This window comes from Ooceraea biroi, chromosome 6, assembly GCF_003672135.1.
Source record: "Ooceraea biroi isolate clonal line C1 chromosome 6, Obir_v5.4, whole genome shotgun sequence".
NCBI lineage: Eukaryota > Metazoa > Arthropoda > Insecta > Hymenoptera > Formicidae > Ooceraea > Ooceraea biroi.
In genome coordinates this window covers 8623930-8643297 of record NC_039511.1, presented here as the reverse complement: position 1 = coordinate 8643297, position 19368 = coordinate 8623930, and the positions used below count along the sequence as shown (strand labels likewise).

The following is a 19368-nucleotide window of genomic DNA, read 5'->3' as shown; positions in this document are numbered from 1 at the left end:
AGGTACGCTCAAGCACCGTCTCATAATTGTGAGGATTCGAGTACCGTCCACTCGGAGTGGACATGTATCATTTCGGAGCGGCGACACGGCACTCGCACGCGCGTTTCCCAATCTCAACACTGATCGCACTCTTTCGGTGCGATCGAACTAACAATTTTTAATTATCCACTTTTTTCAGCTCCACCTCGTTCACTCTTGCCAACGCGCGAGACAACGCCGAACGTACAATCGGCCCGGAGCAGCGATGTGCAATCAATCGCGGATAAAAGCACTCCGCGATTTCGCGACAAGCTTACAAACATACGCGCGTATTCGCGATCTATTGAGTGCAGTGTACGTATACGTATACGTGTACGTGTGAAACGAGAGCTGAATAATACATGTGGGAGAACCGCGTTTCGCGAGTTGCGTGGAACGAACAACCTAATCGGCTTTAACATCCCAATTATGCGAGAGGCGTTTGACGCCTAGTAAAAAGCGCGGCTGCATAGCACAGGTAATGTGTGCATAATATGCATACATATGTAACTGAACATATGTATACATATGCGCCAGATGTGTGTACACACACACACACACACACACCAGTAAAAGAGAGTCGAGCTCATAGTAAAAATTTTTCAAGGGTACCAAAAATGACTCCATTGTAGAGTGCGCTGTTACGCGTTTAAATAGTAATTTTCGGAGTATGGTTTCATCATAAGCCTAGTTTACACCGATCGTTTGATACGCGTATCAAATATGTACATTTGAGCTAATCAGCCAATGACTAAACGAATGCACTAGTTATTTAATATTTTATATTTGATACGCGTATTAAATAATCGGTGTAAACTGAGCGCGTTCTACAATGAGGCTGAAGTCACATGGCACGTATTTTCTGCGTAACGCGTAACCGCGTAACCAATCAAATCTTTGCCTGCAGAAGCTGATATCCAAATGAAACAATGTGATTGGTTACGCGGTTACGCGTTACGCAGAAAATACGTGCCATGTGACTTCAGCCTCACGGTGCAGACATAGGCTGCATTCGTTTACGCAGTAATTAGTGCATCCACTGCGTATTTCATCTGCTGATCACGTGACATAATTTGCCGAACGCACTCCTGCGTGAACGGCTGCGCGTGTGCAGATTGGTGCGGGTGTTTTGGATCGCTTCAAATGGGATTTTCGGTTGCGTTTCGGTAAAGCGGCTCCGTACATATCGTTAAGTAAATTTTAGCAATTTTGCGGCAGTAATTTTTAAGATATTTACCCTTTTGTTTAAAGGTTAGTTATTACTTGTTTTTTAAATATCTGAAGCACATTTCATTAAAAAATTTAATTTTTAGAATAATAATGGACGTGATATTGAATAATGTTATTCATATCATACGGTAATGGAACTGATCAACAGTAATAGTAACTCAGATTTTAATTTATGGTCAGATAGTAAATAATTTAATTATAATTTTAAAACGCTTCCATATTGAACTTAGGCTGCGTTCCGATTTTCCAAATAATTTTTGATTTAGTTGGAACATTTCGAAGTAAAATAAATTCGTGATTTAGGTTTATTGGATCAGTATTAGAACATAATTTATTCAAAGTCTGTTGTAAAGGAAGTGGTAAATGAAATGTTCTACCTTTAACTTTTTGTATATTATATATTAGTATATTTAATTTAATTTTAATTATAATTTTGTAGGATCAATTTGCAGAGCTTGTTCTTCACCTTTCTCGTTCTTTATTTTTATAAAATAACTCATTTTCAAGGCAGATCCCATTCATATAGAACCAAGGCTGCGTTCCATTATTCACTGCTAGAGACCCTCATAATCTCACAACATTTCGTAAACGGTCTGTTCATAAACAAATAATAAACATCTCTATAACATGGAGAGCTCTTAATACAGCATCAATAACGCAATAGTGAAACACGTCTCAAATATTATGTCAGAATAATTCAATTATATTATTCAATTAATAATTTTCACTTCTAAATCATTTAAGAAATACTGTAAACAATTTCCAAACATCTTGAGAAAATCATAATTAATGTTGGTTAATTAATGTTGTTTAATTAATATACGAAATGTTGTGAGATTATGAGGTCTCTATTCACTGCTAGTACTGAAAATCGGAACACTGCCCAAGTTCAATATGGAAGCGTTTTAAGGCCGGTATTCATAGTCGGATCTTATATACCAGCCTAAATGGAAGCAGTTTTACGTTCGTTTATGCAACACCGCAAGCAGAGCATCCAGAGCAGTACCTCTGAAGTAGCTGCGCAGATGGGATATATCTCTGCATAAACGAATGACAAACTGCACTGCAGTTGCTTTCGCAGGCAGAGTAAACGAACAACATCTACGGCAGCCACTGCGTAAACGAACGCACCCTATATGTTCTAAGTATCGCCTCTCAAATCTACATAAATTTCATGCTTTAAATATAGAGGATTTTGAGAGTGGTGATTGGTATTACTGTTACTAGTACCTGGAGTCTTTAAGGGGATCCTGGAGTTGCTAGTAATACCGAAATCTAGTGACTTTTTTTGTAAACGCTTTACTCTTTATTGGTTTTACAGAATGGAAAATCCTTCTCCACGATAAAAGTACATACTGAAATACATTCAAAAGTGCTTGATTTTAAATAAAAAATAAAGAAAAATTTTTAACTTACGGTTTTCTTACAGGCTTTGACCTAACCTCGTAAAATGATTTCCTTAATATAAAAGTTTGGCAGCTTGTACGCACAAAAGTGAGGCACTTTTGAATGAAGACAGAATGAACGAATATGAGGCGGTTTTTAGAAATGAATTTAGAAGCGTAAGAGAAAAGAAAAGCGTTTTTGAAAATTTGGTACATACATCTGGGTTAGAAATCATGGCCAAGAGTCATGCAGACTACAAGATTAGTTGCTCGATATTGCGAGAGATGGCGCTACTCGATATGTCCCCTCGACGGGCGCGTATTCGGGCGCTGAGACTGGGGTTGCCACATATCCAGAAGGAAAAAAGCAAATTGTGGCAACAACGCGACGGACGATACGGCTACGGCAATGATAAACGTGGAATACGGGACCGTGCCGGCATCAGTGCCGCGATACGCGCCTCTGGCCCCCGCACCAGCATATGCTTTATATTTTCTACAATACAATATTTTATGCACTTTGTACGTACAAAATATGAATGACCCCGACTCGGAATAGAATGAAGGATTATTAGAGCGCTTTTAAAAGAAAGTTTTCGCGCGTAGTAAAAAAGATACATTGCTTTGTATATTCAATGAAAGTATATGTAGTATGTATAATACACGATTACTATTATATATGTTGTTTTGTATAAATGTATTTTTTAATATGTATCTGATCTATACCCTTTTTTTATTATATAATGTATTATGCTAATATGCTAGAAGTATTTATTATATTATATGAATTTTATTAATCATATGTATTACATACCATAACTTTTCCTTTATATATGAAGCAATACTTTCTCACATAAATGTAACGAGATACATACGAGATGCATAAAAGAGGAAATCAAAATTAAAAATATAGATGCGTATGCATTCGTCAGTCATTCTTTACACTTGCATGTATATGATTTTAAAAATTCATATAATATGACAAATATCTCTTGTATATTAGCATAATACGTACATTGTTTAATAAAAAAAAACACATATACCAGGAATCAAACCCGTGACAAACTGAAACTCATGATTGCGCGAGACGCTGCACCTAATATGCCACGCTATGCGTCACAACTACAAGTATCACCTTTATTTTAACTTATATCGTTCACTATTACTCAATACAATTCTCAAGAAGATGCAAGAATTATTAAAAAAACTCTCGACGAGACAAATGTTCCTCTCTCTTTGCTGGAGCAGAATATTTTACCTCTGCACAGCAAAATGACTGATGAATCTTTTTAGATGCATTTTTACGCATCGTCAAAGAGACGTCTCCTTTCGAGACACAAAGCGTGCAGTACCTGGAATCTCCTCAGCTCATTGACGCTAGTAATAGCGACATGAGCATGCAAATAATTAGAGGGAATTGTACCGATCATTGGCGGTGCATTTTCTTTGACGGTTCCAAACTGCATGTGTATGACAGCATACCCGACTGTACATATAACAAATTAGCAGCAAAGGATAAAGATTATATTCGCAAACGTTTTCCACTAATAAACGTGAGCGATATAATTTTTGAAAAGGTACAAACACAACCATAGTACGAGATGTGGTATTTATGATGCCGCCTGTGCTACAGCTGTAGCGTTGGGAAAAGATCCATGCGAGGAAAAATATTCTAATGACATGAAACGCATGAGACGTCATTTTCTTACTATTTTACAAAGTAAGGAACTGACACTTTTCCCAACATAAAAATGTACAACAAAGCCAGATGCGATCAATTTGTGATCTGGCATGTACAACAAAGCCAGATATAAAAAGAAAAGATACATAGAAAGAAAGGATGGAAGAAAAGATAGAAAAAATAGATATAAAAAATAGAAAAAAGATAGAAAGCATAGGTAGATAGATAGATAGATATAAAGAATAGAACAAATAGAAAAAGGCAATGCATAGAGAACATTATAATTATTATAAAGCCATTTTACACGCGATGTATATCAGATGTAATTCAGAACAGAATTCGGAACAGAAAGCTTATTAAAAAGAGAACGTTTAAAATATATTAGAAGTACATCTATACATAAATAAATAAATAACTCATCTAATATACCATACAAAAAATATAAATAGCATTAATGAAATTATATCCTTCATTCGTCGTGAATTATAGATTGGGTAAAGTGACTTTTACACAGCAAGTACTAAATCATTTTTGACCGATAGTTTCGAGTTTTTAAACTATAATATCGAATTCGTTATGTTGAAAACGATTACGGAGTTCTCATAACAATGGTGAAGAGAATATAATTACTGAAAAGTCTAAGAATTCCACAATTCTATTTTTAACATGAACGAAATATTAATTTAAAGATGACTCAGAACGGTCGAAAATAATTTAGTACTTCTCGTATTTAAAGGAAAAAAGCGCATATGCCTTTTATCTAATATAATACTTAAAATGATATGTATAATACATTCGAAATTACGCCTAAGCTATAATTACTGCGGCTGCTATGATTTATTATTAAAGTTATAGCAAGCATGTTAGATAAATAAGTTAATGGGAACAACAGCAATAAAACTTGATTTATTTATCACAGAGAGATCAATTATTATGTACAAAATAACATATCTATTTTGCATATAATAATCTGTGAGAAATAAAATGTTTCTTAATATTATTTGTTGTTTTCAATCAATCAATTATATATTTGTCTTGCTATAATTTTTTAAACTGTTGAAAACATTACAGATAGACATGCAAAAGTCTCAGCAAATTTATTTAATATTAATCAATATATCTCCCATGAAATATCTCTTGTGAGAGTAATAAAGCTTTCGTACATTTTAAATATCTGTGTGAATCGGTTATCTTATATCAATACAGTTTTGCAACAAACTGTACTTTATTATTAGAAAGTTAATTGCGTTAAAAATGATAATTATTAAGAAGTAAAACAATTGTTTATTTGTTAAGGTACGTACTGCAAAAATATATTGATATGAGAAAACCAATTCACACAGATATTTAAAATGTACGAAAGCTTTATTACTCTCACAAGAGATATTTCATGGGAGATATATTGATTAATATTAAATAAATTTGCTGAGACTTTTGCATGTCTATCTGTAATGTTTTCAACAGTTTAAAAAATTATAGCAAGACAAATATATAATTGATTGATTGAAAACAACAAATAATATTAAGAAACATTTTATTTCTCACAGATTATTATATGCAAAATAGATATGTTATTTTGTACATAATAATTGATCTCTCTGTGATAAATAAATCAAGTTTTATTGCTGTTGTTCCCATTAACTTATTTATCTAACATGCTTGCTATAACTTTAATAATAAATCATAGCAGCCGCAGTAATTATAGCTTAGGCGTAATTTCGAATGTATTATACATATCATTTTAAGTATTATATTAGATAAAAGGCATATGCGCTTTTTTCCTTTAAATACGAGAAGTACTAAATTATTTTCGACCGTTCTGAGTCATCTTTAAATTAATATTTCGTTCATGTTAAAAATAGAATTGTGGAATTCTTAGACTTTTCAGTAATTATATTCTCTTCACCATTGTTATGAGAACTCCGTAATCGTTTTCAACATAACGAATTCGATATTATAGTTTAAAAACTCGAAACTATCGGTCAAAAATGATTTAGTACTTGCTGTGTAAAAGTCACTTTACCCAATCTATAATTCACGACGAATGAAGGATATAATTTCATTAATGCTATTTATATTTTTTGTATGGTATATTAGATGAGTTATTTATTTATTTATGTATAGATGTACTTCTAATATATTTTAAACGTTCTCTTTTTAATAAGCTTTCTGTTCCGAATTCTGTTCTGAATTACATCTGATATACATCGCGTGTAAAATGGCTTTATAATAATTATAATGTTCTCTATGCATTGCCTTTTTCTATTTGTTCTATTCTTTATATCTTTTCTATTTATCCTTTTTTCTATCTATCCTCTCTACCTATCCTATTCTGTCCACATTATTTGGAAATGCAAAAAATTCTTTTCTTTAATATTACATCAATTTTTATTATTGCAATATTAGGAAAAGAAATGTTTTGCATTTCCTCCTGATGGAAGAGACCATGATCACCTTCTCGCGGTTTCCGTTGAGTAACAATTTCTTCCTTTAATTTTAATACATATGTATTTGCTATTAACAACGTAAAAAGTATATACTAACAGATTACATTTTACGAAACAAATAACATTTTAGTTAATTTAAAAGTAATTTGTAAATTACTTTATAAATATATTTTTCTTGTATTAACAATAATAAGTATACTTATAATTAATAGTTTTATACTTTTAAATTAATGACGCAACTTTTTTGTGCAAAAGGCGTACATATTGACCAAGAGACAATATTGGATTTCTATTACTTATTTATTCTATTATTCTATTATTCATTAATTATCATTAATCTTTCTGTTCTCTTCACTCTTTACTTATTATATATATTGTTGTACAGAACATATTTATTATACATTTTATTTGAACGATTATTAATAAAATAAATACGATGAGAGAGAGAGAGAGAGAGAGAGAGTGAGAAAGAGAGAGAGAGACATGAGCGACAAGATATGCTAAAGAAGCCTAGACTAATTTTGCGAGCGACGGCGAAGCTGCTGTCAGCCCGCTATAGCTATATTGCGCTTGTCTACTGCCCCGAAGTTGGCCGAAGCGCGGCGCGCTCACGTACACTGAGGTGCATAAATGACTTCCTTTTTCGGTGTAGATAGGTGTAGATAAGCGAAGCATACATTCGACCACGCAGATAGCGCGCTTATCTACACCATTTACACCGAAAAAGGAAGTAATTTATGCACCTCAGTGTACACGGTTGCTTGCTTGTTTGTACGTTGCCGCATTTCGCCAGCAATTCTGTCGGTAGTTGTCAAGTCTGTCGGTGGTGTCGCTAGCGAACGGTCGCTGTAACGAGAGCTAGTGAAAAAATAGTTCACTAGCAACTCCAGAATCGCCTTAAATTGTAAAACATGCGTCAGTGTTGATCAGTGTGCGTTTAGAAATGTATGAGGAAGTTGTTTCATACATATTTCTCTAAATTGTTATTTCTACACATTCCAATGGAATATAATTTTTCGTGACAGGAACAATAGGAATTATGGAAGAAAGAAATCACAAACATCACCTTGGCCACTTGGCTAACATGTTTCCAGTCATTCATTTTAATACCGACGTCGTGGACATACCGACAGATGCTCCTTGCATCTCCAAGTTAGATATCTTTCTTTTGGCTTGTTCCATCGTTATGCATATTTTGGACATGTGCTTTGACTATAACATCGCCGTCCGATATTGTCTGGCCGGCAAAATGACATATTTTGCTTGGACAATGTGTCTTATCATCCTGCCTTCTTTGGTGAATGTCATCGTCAGCAAAAGAATGCAACGTCAAGATAAAGAAGTAAAGTAGATTATATTTTTTTACTACACCTTTCACGATTAAACACACACACACACACATTGTATTAATCAATCTTTATATATAGATGCTGCGTCTCTGTTTTTAATTAATATATATTTATCAATACAGATGAATTCTAGTACAGACTCGTTAAGTGACAATAAGACAACACGTTTACTGATTCAAAGCAAATTATGCTTTGTGATTGCTGTCGTTATGCAATTAGCACCAGTTATACATTACTGGGAAACCTTGAAGTATGCCTTAAAAGCACGCAAATGCGAGAAGTCTGGAGATCATGCTGGCGAGAGACGATATTACATCAAGATGCTCAAGGAGGATCAGGATGTTGCGTTATTGAGAGTGTTTGAATGTTTTTTAGAAGCAGCACCACAACAAATCCTGCAGCTGACGTTAATGCTGAAGCATTACCATAATGAAGTTAATTTTGAATGTAATGTATCATTTTTTAATGTATTATAATTTCTGATTGCATATCTTATGTATGAACAACTCAGGGAAAAATATGTTGTAGTTTTACAAAGATCTCATGTCACAAAAAATTGGTAATCTGATGTAGAAAAAAAAAATCTTTTTGCTAAAGATAATTTAAAATTGTTATATTACTTTATCATATTAGTTTATAATTATTATGTGTGTGGAGAATTTAATCGTCTGCTGCTTATCAATGATCTGTAATGTGAAAACATAATTTTTTGTTTCAATTTATCTATTATCAAGTATTATCTATTATCTGTTATCAAATATTAATTACTAAATACAAATATAAGAGGCATTTGTTAAATAAGCTTTTTAATATGCTTCTGCGTTATTTCCAGTTGTACACCAAGTAGGTAGTATCGTTAGTTCACTCACAAGTATGGGATGGGCCATGGCCAGTTATCATCGCAGTGTTCGACTAGCACAACAGGATAAATCGAACATTAGTATTGTAGGAACCGTTCTGCAATTTCTGTGGCACTTCTGCATTACAGGTATATATCGAATAATTATATAAAAAAATATAAAATAAAATAAAATTATATTTTATTTAATATATAAATTAATTATATATTAAATAAAAAAACAAACTCTAAAATATAAAACATTTGACAAAAATATACATAACGTTCGCAGTGGCAAGAATCATATCGCTCGGTGTGATTGCGAGCGTTTGGCCCCTGTATACCATACTTGGTTGCGTACTGCACTGGATAAGCATGACAATTTGGATCTTAATCGATTCTAATGGAATATTAGAATTTTGTCGAACCTACAGTCGCCCACCGCACATGCAACCAATGTTCAAGGAACGCATTTATTCTATATTATTTGCCACGGTCATTGGTATAGTCCATACTTTTATATTTCTAAATACCATAGATGGCAACACATTTTGGAAGCATCTGTGTTTTTATATGCTCTGTGGGTTGGAAAATGTCGCCGCAAACCTATTGTGGCGATATACTGAACTTTCTCCTGAAGTTAAGAGTGCTTGGTATTTTGATACGTTTCCTATTATCTGTCTCGTCTCCTTTGTTCTGGGAGTGGCAGCAATATTAGTGTACTATACTATGTGTCATCCCTCAAAAAGACGACATAGTTTAAACACACCGTTACAAGTGGCGTAACTGTAGATGTCAATTATAAGAATCTCGAAATCTTATGCAATTTTCAATGTTTTTTTGTTACATATGGACTTGAAGTTAAAACTGAACAACGATTTTGTTATGCATTATTCGTAACTTTTTTTGTAAGTTTTTTCAAATCTGAAAAAATTTATATATTATACTTCTGCAAAATAGTTGTAATTGCTCAATATAACTAAGACTATTTCGACATTTAAAATAACATTTTGTACTTCATAATTTAAGAATAACGTTCTTTAAAGACTGCATTTTGTATGAGTATCTGGTCACATCAATTTGGATGGGCTAATGAAACTAAGAAGATATTCTTTAGATTTAATTTAAGCTATAACGAAGTAATATCTCTCAGGGATATTTGTACCATGTGATTTCAAAACCATATTTTGTATGAAACATACTATGGGTTTAAGATTATTCATTAAATGCATTAGATATTACCAAAATGATATCTAAGGCTTAGTATGAATATTTTACATATTCAGAAAAAAACGAGGAACGAAATATACATACAAAACATTTAACTGTTTTACTATATTTGATATATCACGTGCGTGTACAATATAATCAATATTTTCTCTTTTCAAATTAAATTGAAAAAGAATTATAGAGAATTTTTGTAACAATAAAAAATGCTCTTTTGATATTACATATTTTTACATATGGAATGTAAGGAAATCACTTTCTGAACTTTTAAAACTTTTGCTAATGACTTGCCAAGCAGTTTTTATTATCTGTATTTATATTCCAAAATTCATATAAATAAAAAATTTATATTTTAGCCATATCTAGCTAGTACTTTTTATAACTTATACATGTATGTATGCATATTTAAGAATGTTTTATATATACACATTTGATATTGTATTAAATAAATACATTACAAATTTTCTAATTTTGTTTTCTACTTATTCATATTATATTATATAATATTTGACTTATTCAATCATTGAAAACAATTTTTATTAATTTCAATTTTATTTAAAAATTAATTAGTTTGATAAAACACATTTTTGTGAAACATATTAATAAAAACATTTTTTAACTGTGACTTCAATATTAAAGTAGATTTATGAAGCAAATACCAAGATTTGTATAATGTATAATAAAATCAGATGTACACATAGAATTGTATTACACAATACAAAAATATATCATCTCAGATATAATAAATATAATATTTATTCATATTGCCAAATTATAATTTGTGAGAACATTAAAATGTATTCATTGCATTGTATCAAAGAAAAAGCGCTGTTTTAAAGCTAACAATTTGCGAAGTTGGCTAAAAAATATTGCATTTATATAATGTTCACGTTGTTTTCATTAGCTGATTGAATAAATATTAAAGTCCAATATAGCTCATAGAATAAATTAAGCAACCAGAGAGAAGTAAAGCTCATTATTTTGCAATATACCGTTGTCTCATTTAAATATCAATCAACTGGATTTTGTACTACGATTAATATGAATTCCTTGTCCGGTGCAACCATAATTTCATGTTTTTTGCTACGTATGCGTAAAAAGGTTAAATCATTCGTTGGATCCAAGTCACGTACGACGGAGCGAGCCTTATCCGACAACTGACTTATCAAGCCTGCATATTGAACCGTTGTTGTATTGTCTAACGTTGATTTAATAGGTATGCCTGCAACAAACGTAATTTCCTGAGAATCTCTCTCCATCATTAATCATTAATATTTAAACAATCGTTTTCTCATATAACCTTCCGCGTTCACTACTATTGTCCCAACTACTCCTTTATGAGACTGAATTCGTTTCATAGTTTCTTCAACTTCTTGTGCCTTAAAAAGAAAAGACATTTATTTTAAATCATAATCGCCAAGAGGAGGATACGCGAACTTAAGAAATTACGTGCCTACCATTTTGACAAAATAATTCTGAGGCTTTCCGTGAAAAACGGTGCAGTGAAAAATTGCAATTTGCAATGTATATCGCGTGCTGCAAAATCCGAGTTAAATAAACTCTGGATTATGAGTCCGTCCGCTTTATGATTTTGTGTCACTTGGTGTCACTCTTTTTACCAATACGAGATGTCACATCACGCAATCACGCATTCGCACGTATCGCATAGAAACATGTTTGGCCGATAGTTCATACGTCGTACTACGTTGCGTATATAGCGATTGGCTGCGATCCTTTAAGCCCATTCTGCAATGTCAGTAACCAATGAAAATCGATTATTTCAAAAACTGACCAATAGAAACTCTTAAAACCTAGTGACTCTCTTACATCGTGGGAATCAACTAGCTATAAATCAAACGCGCCATCTGCGTAGAAGGTATCTCGAAATCTCGATCGCAACAAGGAGTTCGCCGAGCGCTTTTGCGGAATCGAGTTTAAGTCCGAGTCGAAGCGGGAATAAATGTGCGAGAAAAATGGGATTACCGTACAGCGACAATGAGCCGCGTCACGAGTCGCGGCAGCGGACGACCGTGTAGTTCAACGAGTTCAGCCGTACAGTCGGAAACGCCGAGATCGCCCGGCACGAGCGGGGCTCCGAGGCGTTGTCGCCTTGTTCTCTGACAATCGCTGGAGAAAACCTCGTCCCTGGAGAGCTCTTGCCGGTGAAAGACGTGGGGAGGATTATCGCGATCACGAAGCGTCACGCCGAGCCTCGCGGGCTGTTCGGCGAGTCGAGCCGACATGAGCCAAACGTACGAGCGAACGACTTGCGTCACCAGTCGTACGGACGGCCCTGTCAGCTGATCGTTATTAAACAACGAGATGTGAGCAGCGGACACATCCTCCTCGCCAAGCCATAACCGTACGATCACGCATCACGCTCTCGATTATCGCGGCCTGATTCCTTCGCATACATTAAGACTAAGTGTGATTCGCGCGCAAGTGGGAGCGGAACACTCACCGGTGGAATTTACATGGAAATATGGGAAATAAGAATAGCTGTTGTGTTTACTCCAGTCCGCAGGTTGGACGCAAGGAGGTAGGACCCGAAGGTACCACGCGCAATCTGGAGGAACGCTTACCCGAGGGCGGTATCAGTGTTAATAATTTGCAACATATCAGTGAGCGTGAGCCGGAAGATTGGGACTCGGATCCGTCGCTGCATCCGTGCGCTGGGACCATTTTCATGGAACGCTCCAAGCAAGCTATCGAGAGTAAGTATTTTCTGTACTGAGAATACGTTAAATAATACATATGTATAAATATATTCTCTTAATTTTTGTTTTTAGATGGCATGGTAAGAAAAAAGAGTCAACATCAAATAGCGGATATAAGACCCTTAAAGAAAAGTAGCAGTTGCAGTACAATATATCTAGATGACAGTACGGTCTCGCAACCTAATTTAAAGAATACCGTCAAGTGCGTTGCCTTAGCTATTTATTACCACATTAAAAACCGAACTTCGCAGCGGCAGATTGATATATTCGATGAAAAACTGCATCCAGTTACGGTAAATTGAAACATTAATTCTTGAGTTAGTATAGTTTCTTTTTCTGTATTCAATACTTCAATAGTTTCATTTTAAGATTCAAATTAAAGTAATTGCAGAATCTTACGCGATTGTAGAATGCTAAATATATCTTTCAGAGAGATGGCGTTACAGACGATTACGATAGACATAATCCAGAGCATAAACAAATATATAAATTTATAAGAATTCTGTTTAACTCTGCTCAGCTTACGGCTGAATGTGCCATTATAACATTGGTTTATCTTGAACGCCTACTTACTTACGCGGAGATAGATATAACACCAGGAAACTGGAAACGAATAGTTTTAGCAGCTATTTTATTGGCATCTAAAGTCTGGGACGATCAGGCAGTGTGGAACGTAGATTACTGCCAAATATTGAAAGATATCACAGTTGAAAATATGTAAGTTCCTCCTTCATTGCATCTTTTAAATTTTTATCAAGATTAATAATTTTAATATTTTTTTAACACGTTAGTTTTTATCATCTTCATAATTTAATATTTATTAAATTATAATAATATTATAAATAATTGAATGAATTTCCAATCGAATTTAATTGAACCAATCTTCATCTATAGGAACGAATTGGAGAGACAATTTCTGGAGATGCTGCAATTCAACATAAATGTTCCTTCAAGTGTGTATGCCAAATATTACTTTGATCTTCGTACACTTGCGGAAGCAAACGAATTAACATTCCCCAGCGAGCCTCTCAGCAAGGAGAAAGCACAAAAGTTGGAAGCTATGTCTAGAGTTTATGAGGACAAAGTTACGGCCGAGGCTCTGCGTACTGGTATTAAAAAATGGTCCAGCTTAGATAACGTATGCATAGGCGGACCTAGACGTAGCATCGCTATTCTGTCTTAAATGTACGTGTATGGATGTAGGCGAATACAAAAGCAGACGCATGCTTACTCTTGGATTTTAAGGGCACGAAGGTACGTGGAAATTTGTAGGAACATTGTTACATTGTTACCAATTGATTTTAATTCTTTAGAAAAAAAATTGTTTGGATCGCCAAAAACTTCTCTGTTACAATCTATATTAAATCACTATGAAGTATTCCCGATGTATTATATACATCTTTGTAAACTGTTTTTACTCATATTATTCAAGCTGAATATCGTTCATACTCTGTATGCATTGCTAAATTGCATAACAATGGAAAATTTTCCATTGCAGATTTAGTTTGCAACGGTAATCTTAAAGTCAACCATTATACATGCATTTTAGAATTGGATAAGATACATAATTCCATCTTCAAGTATCTTCCAATACATAATTCTCTCTCTCTCTCTCTCGTCCCTTCCCCTCTTCCCTCTCTTCTCTTTTTTTCTCCCTCCATCTCTTTCCCTTCTTTTTCTCTCTATCTCTATTCTAAAAAATCAAGAGCTCTAGCAAATAAAAAACTGAAAAAAGGTTTTTTTCTTATTAACTAAAATTATTCTTAATATTATTTTGATTGATCTTATTAAATATAATTAGAAATTTATTAATTTTTGTAATTACTAATTACGGAAATTAGAGATAGTAATCTCATTTGTCCATCAATATAAATATATATTTCTATTGCTTATATAAAGACTAATATCAGTCTGGCTTTTTATAATGTTTATCTAATAAGATATACGTGAATTAAGTGCAGCGTTGAAGCAAGAAATGGAAAAAGCAAGTTTTAGTCATAATATATTATCTGTATTATTCTTACGGGAGTGAATAACATGTGATATATATATTAGTCAACTATTCAGTATCCAAAGCATTTTATATATTGACTGAATTTAATAAGAATCAAACTTACACAGCTGATTTACTAATAACATTCTAAAATGCAAAACTATGTAACATGGTTCAAGCTAAAATCATGAATATTCATTATAATTTAGTATAAATATAAATATTCGTTATAATTTATTGGAACACTTCAAATTAGAAATTTTACGAGCCAAAGTATAATGCATATTATCTTGGTCTAAATTATTTTTAAGCGTAACAATACGCACCTCTCTTATTTTATGTATTTATTTGTTACACACATTGAAACATTATATATAAAATTATGAATTTGATAGACAAATTATATATTTTCTTATATATAACATTCTCCTGATATATTTCTGTAATATATAAGACAAATTATTCATTTATTCTTTATTGTGGCATAGAATTATTCTAAAGTTACCTCTGATCAATCATTACATGGCACATGTAACAACTCATAAAAAAAATCATAGCACTCCACACTCAATCGATTTGTAATATTAGATTTGATAAACGATTCATGTATTTTGGATAATAGCACGTCTACATACAGAGGAACACCAGTTACGTATAATAATAAATATATGATAATATACACCTTAGCAAATCAGCCTTTATAGCTTGGTAGGAATTAAAGGCATGGTAAATTATGAACAATTGCTTTTATAGGATGCTACTTCCATGGACTTGTAACTTTAGATAATGTACAAGATAAGAGTAACCATAATATCAGGATTGCATCCTTTTTCATGAGATTATATTCAGTCAATCAATAATTAAATTTGATTTATCGTTATAATCTACTCTTACGAAAATACGAACGGGAAATTGTTGTCATTAAGCAACAAATTTTTTTACGAATGCCGTGTGCGTTATTTTGAACGCTTCAGATGTGAATACACACGCACACAGACAAACAGAAATATGTTGGACTATTATTATTTTATATTATAAAAAAATTATAAAATGGTGTTCAACTATTATTAGCCATAACATTACTAATTACACAAATTTAAAATTATTTGAATCTGACAGAGGAACTTATGTAAAATATATGTTTCGTAAAATATTTTACCGAACGTATAGCAAAATATACAATTATATTCTTCCAAAGATGATTGAGAAGTAGCTTATTAAAAAAAAAAGAAAAAAAATACTTAGTGGTTGTATTATACTTGCATTTTACACTGAACATCAAGGTGAAATTTAAGTACCATTAATGTAGCATTAATCGTGTATCATACGCCACTAATTGACTTCTGTATGATATAATTTAACATTTTATACTTACTACTTAAAACCTTAAATATAAGATAGCTTTACGACGATATTGTACTGTTACGTATTGAATAGTTACGTCTCTAAGCATTAAAGTATAATCTGAAGTTCCGTTGGATTTTCAGAATGCCGCTATGCAGAGGAGCAATTACGATTTATTATTATTTTTATATTTTATTATATGAAAGTCAGTGTACTTGTAATGGTCGGACTCGTAATGGAACGACTGTTAAGTCCAATGTACACGAAAAGAGAAGGAGCTAAAAGCATACACTAAGCTTTTAATGCAATGTATAGTTGTACCAGACGATAAGCATAGTGTAACATATCTGCAATTTCTGTCCAGATTATTTTCCATTTCGCTGTTCAATCTATAAAGATCTATTTTTCATGCATTGAAAAATAAGTTACTATGCGTACGTGCATGCTGCGTATACCGCGAAAGTGTTTACGCAATTTAATCGAGCAAATATACTGTGCAATGCCAAAATGTTGAAATTTTCTTGTATAAATGTATAACTGCACGGTTTTCATTGATTTTATGCGCTCTCATTTCCTAACGAAACTAGATGTTTATAAATTTTCATGCGCATGACTATTTTTATAAATAGAGATTCATTATAAAGACAATCTTCAAGTCTTATTGCGTCCTGTAAATAAATTGCCGAATTCGTGTAAGATTCGTAAAAATGTGTGTATCATAAGCCGACTCACTTTGTTAGTAGTTGACTTAAAATTGCAGCAGAACGCGCTTGAAGGTGATACTTGAACAAATCACCTTTAAGTCTTCCATCCTGTAGTATCTATTATAGAATCTTACAATTCTTTAACTACATGTAATAAGTATTACATTAATATATTACGATCGATGCTTTTGTAATATGAATTTGTGATAAATAGCTATATCAATACAGATTAACATTGTATTGTACATACCCATATAAAATGCATCTGTTCTTTTCATTTTTCCTGTAAATTCTTTCATATCTCGAGATTATCGGTGACGCAAGATTAGAAAATTATGGAATTTACATTCTGTCGTTTGCTTTTTTTCATAAAAATAATATGATAAAATGCAAATCTCTTCCCTAATAGTGTAAGGACGAGCCTAGCCGTGGCAGTCCAAAATTTCTGCCAGATAAATTACAGTCTTCTCGTGATCGAGAACATTCCGTTATATTATATAAAAAATAGATTGCTGTTCCTAATGTCTAAAACTCTTCTAATGTAACTATTTGCTGAAGTTGTGTAATCGTAACATTTTTTATACAAAAATTGATAAATGCATAATTTCTTCAAAGAATTTATCATGAAAAGAAATGCAATCTTTTATTTTTTTATCCATACATGTGCGATGGCCGATTCGCACATTTGTGATTATCCTATTCATAAAACACATACACCTTGTACCTCTTGCATAAATCATGATACTATAATATATATATATATATATATATATATATATATATATCTCTAATATTTAAATCTTACATTTTTAAACTTGTGAATACTCGTAGATTTTTGTGTAGATGCTTTAAAAGTATTGTAATATCTGCAAAATATGTTTAATAGCCGAAAAGGACATCTACTTAACACGTCGAAAATCTCGTGTTATTTTTAATTACAAATATGAAGAGGTATTTGAATTTGACAGAGGAATTGAAGGGAATTGAGGTATTTGAATAAGTTTCCGCTGTTTTCCAAGAGATGTAACGAGTACTACATAGCGGTTAATGAATTACTCACGATTCAAGATACACTTTATTGTTACAATAATATCACAACTAACACACTATTAATTTTAGATAGCGAACGTTTGGAAATAGCGACGTGCCCGTATTGCAACCGAACAACCGAATAATTGGAAATTGTGTGAGTTCTGCTTTTTGTCGTATTATCGCCCTCAGGGAGGGGAGGTCATTTCGGTCCACGAGTGGTTTGAGTTTTTTACCCAGTTTGGAAATAAGAAAGTTTACATAGGCGGGGATTTCAACGCTCATAATCTGCTATGGGGTTCTTCATATACTTGCCCAGTGCGAAATAACCTTGGGGAAGCTCTTCAAGATTCGGATCTGTGCTTATTAAATGATGGCTCGTCAACCTTTTATAGTTATTCTTATCAGTCGCAGTCGGCACTTGATTTATCTTTTATTCATAATTCTTGGACGTTACGGACGGAGTGGGAGGTAGGGACGGATCTGTGGGGAAGCGACCACCTACCTGTTTTTGTTAAGTCTGCCTTTAGGTTCTATGCCCCCTTTGAAGTCATCTTAGCGGTTATACTCTATTAGAACAGACTGGAACGTTTTTCGCGACTACATGGACTCCATTATTAAGGAGAACTTTTCCTCTTCTGGGGAAACAGGCGTTCGTTATACGTCTTTTGTGGCGTTGATGGAGGGTGCTCTGCGGGAGGCTTTCTCGACATTTAATCGGAACAAGTTACGTAATGATAGGGACCACTTAGCTAAACCCCCATGTCCTTGGTGGACAGGCGAATGTAATACTTTGGTTAATAATCGGGTTGCTTTTCAGAGGTTTAAGGCTTCGGGCCGCTGGGAGGACTTTGTGCAGTATAAAAGGATAGTCAGTGTGACGCGCTGTGAACTTCGTCGTATTAAATAAGAAGAATTTCAGAAATTTGCCTCGAGCCTACGTAAAGATACGAATCCTACGTTTGTTTGGAAAACGATTAAAAGATTTGACTCGCGATGGAATCGAACGGATAAAGCTTACAATGAGGAAAAAGTCAGGCGAGTATCTGACTAAATTGAGGATCTGTGCCCCCCCTGGGTACCTGTACAGCCCCCTAGTTTTAACTATAAAGTGCGTGATTCGTGGATGGACCAACCCTTTTTCAGCACAGGAGGTAGAGTATGCGTTACAATTTGTGAAGAAACGGTCTAGCCTCGGGCTAGATGGTATAGATTATACCATAATCAAACAGTTGTCTCCGTTGGGCAAGCATACGCTCTTAGAGATTTATAATTCCATCCTGAGCGAGGGGTACTTCCCTCCCTGAATGGCGTAACTATTTGGTTTTCTTTATTCCTAAAGCAGACGGAGTTAAATTTCGTCCTATCTCACTCTCTTCTTGTTTATGTAAAACATTCAAGCGCAT

At 33.4% G+C, this 19368-nt stretch overlaps 3 protein-coding genes across 6 annotated transcripts; 2 read left to right on the top strand and 1 right to left on the bottom strand.

Annotated features, from left to right (window-relative positions):
- The first annotated feature begins 371 nt into the window (after positions 1-371).
- Positions 372-10269, top strand: LOC105278610 (XK-related protein 6). 3 transcript variants are annotated; one of them, XM_011337819.2, is made up of 5 exons: positions 372-496; positions 7787-8103; positions 8233-8557; positions 8943-9098; positions 9241-10269. In XM_011337819.2, exons 2-5 carry the CDS (start codon positions 7801-7803, stop codon positions 9732-9734), a joined length of 1278 nt encoding a protein of 425 aa, XP_011336121.1. In that variant the 5' UTR covers positions 372-496; positions 7787-7800; the 3' UTR covers positions 9735-10269. The 3 variants fall into 3 exon arrangements, with proteins under 3 accessions (XP_011336121.1, XP_026826625.1, XP_011336119.1); XM_026970824.1 differs by lacking the exon at positions 372-496 and adding an exon at positions 7517-7706; XM_011337817.2 differs by lacking the exon at positions 372-496 and having other exon boundaries at positions 7517-8103.
- A 636-nt stretch (positions 10270-10905) lies between these two features.
- On the bottom strand, positions 10906-11869 carry LOC105278612 (dynein light chain roadblock-type 2). The gene is made up of 3 exons (XM_011337824.3): positions 11633-11869; positions 11476-11554; positions 10906-11397 (listed from the first exon to the last, which is right to left on the bottom strand). Exons 1-3 carry the CDS (start codon positions 11633-11635, stop codon positions 11186-11188), a joined length of 294 nt encoding a protein of 97 aa, XP_011336126.1. The 5' UTR covers positions 11636-11869; the 3' UTR covers positions 10906-11185.
- A 182-nt stretch (positions 11870-12051) lies between these two features.
- On the top strand, positions 12052-17193 carry LOC105278613 (cyclin-Y-like protein 1-B). Of its 2 annotated transcripts, XR_893800.3 has the most exons (5): positions 12052-12889; positions 12965-13185; positions 13323-13609; positions 13787-14146; positions 16373-17193. XR_893800.3 is itself a non-coding variant. In XM_011337825.3 (4 exons), the coding sequence occupies exons 1-4, from the start codon at positions 12658-12660 to the stop codon at positions 14073-14075; spliced, it is 1029 nt and encodes a 342-aa protein (XP_011336127.1). In that variant the 5' UTR covers positions 12052-12657; the 3' UTR covers positions 14076-14424. The 2 variants fall into 2 exon arrangements, 1 of the variants encoding a protein (XP_011336127.1); XM_011337825.3 differs by lacking the exon at positions 16373-17193 and having other exon boundaries at positions 13787-14424.
- Positions 17194-19368: the final 2175 nt, after the last annotated feature.

Bases quoted from the DNA above. Each gene is read 5' to 3' on its own strand.
- LOC105278610 (XM_011337819.2), top strand. From the start codon at position 7,801: ATGGAAGAAAGAAATCACAAACATCACCTTGGCCACTTGGCTAACATG. The intron at 8,558-8,942 runs GTAATGTATCAT...CGTTATTTCCAG, and splicing joins TAATGAAGTTAATTTTGAAT to TTGTACACCAAGTAGGTAGT. The intron at 9,099-9,240 runs GTATATATCGAA...TAACGTTCGCAG, and splicing joins GTGGCACTTCTGCATTACAG to TGGCAAGAATCATATCGCTC.
- LOC105278612 (XM_011337824.3), bottom strand. The intron at 11,398-11,475 runs GTTATATGAGAA...CGTTTGTTGCAG, and splicing joins AATAGTAGTGAACGCGGAAG to GCATACCTATTAAATCAACG.
- LOC105278613 (XM_011337825.3), top strand. From the start codon at position 12,658: ATGGGAAATAAGAATAGCTGTTGTGTTTACTCCAGTCCGCAGGTTGGA. The intron at 12,890-12,964 runs GTAAGTATTTTC...TTTTGTTTTTAG, and splicing joins CTCCAAGCAAGCTATCGAGA to ATGGCATGGTAAGAAAAAAG. The intron at 13,610-13,786 runs GTAAGTTCCTCC...CTTCATCTATAG, and splicing joins GATATCACAGTTGAAAATAT to GAACGAATTGGAGAGACAAT.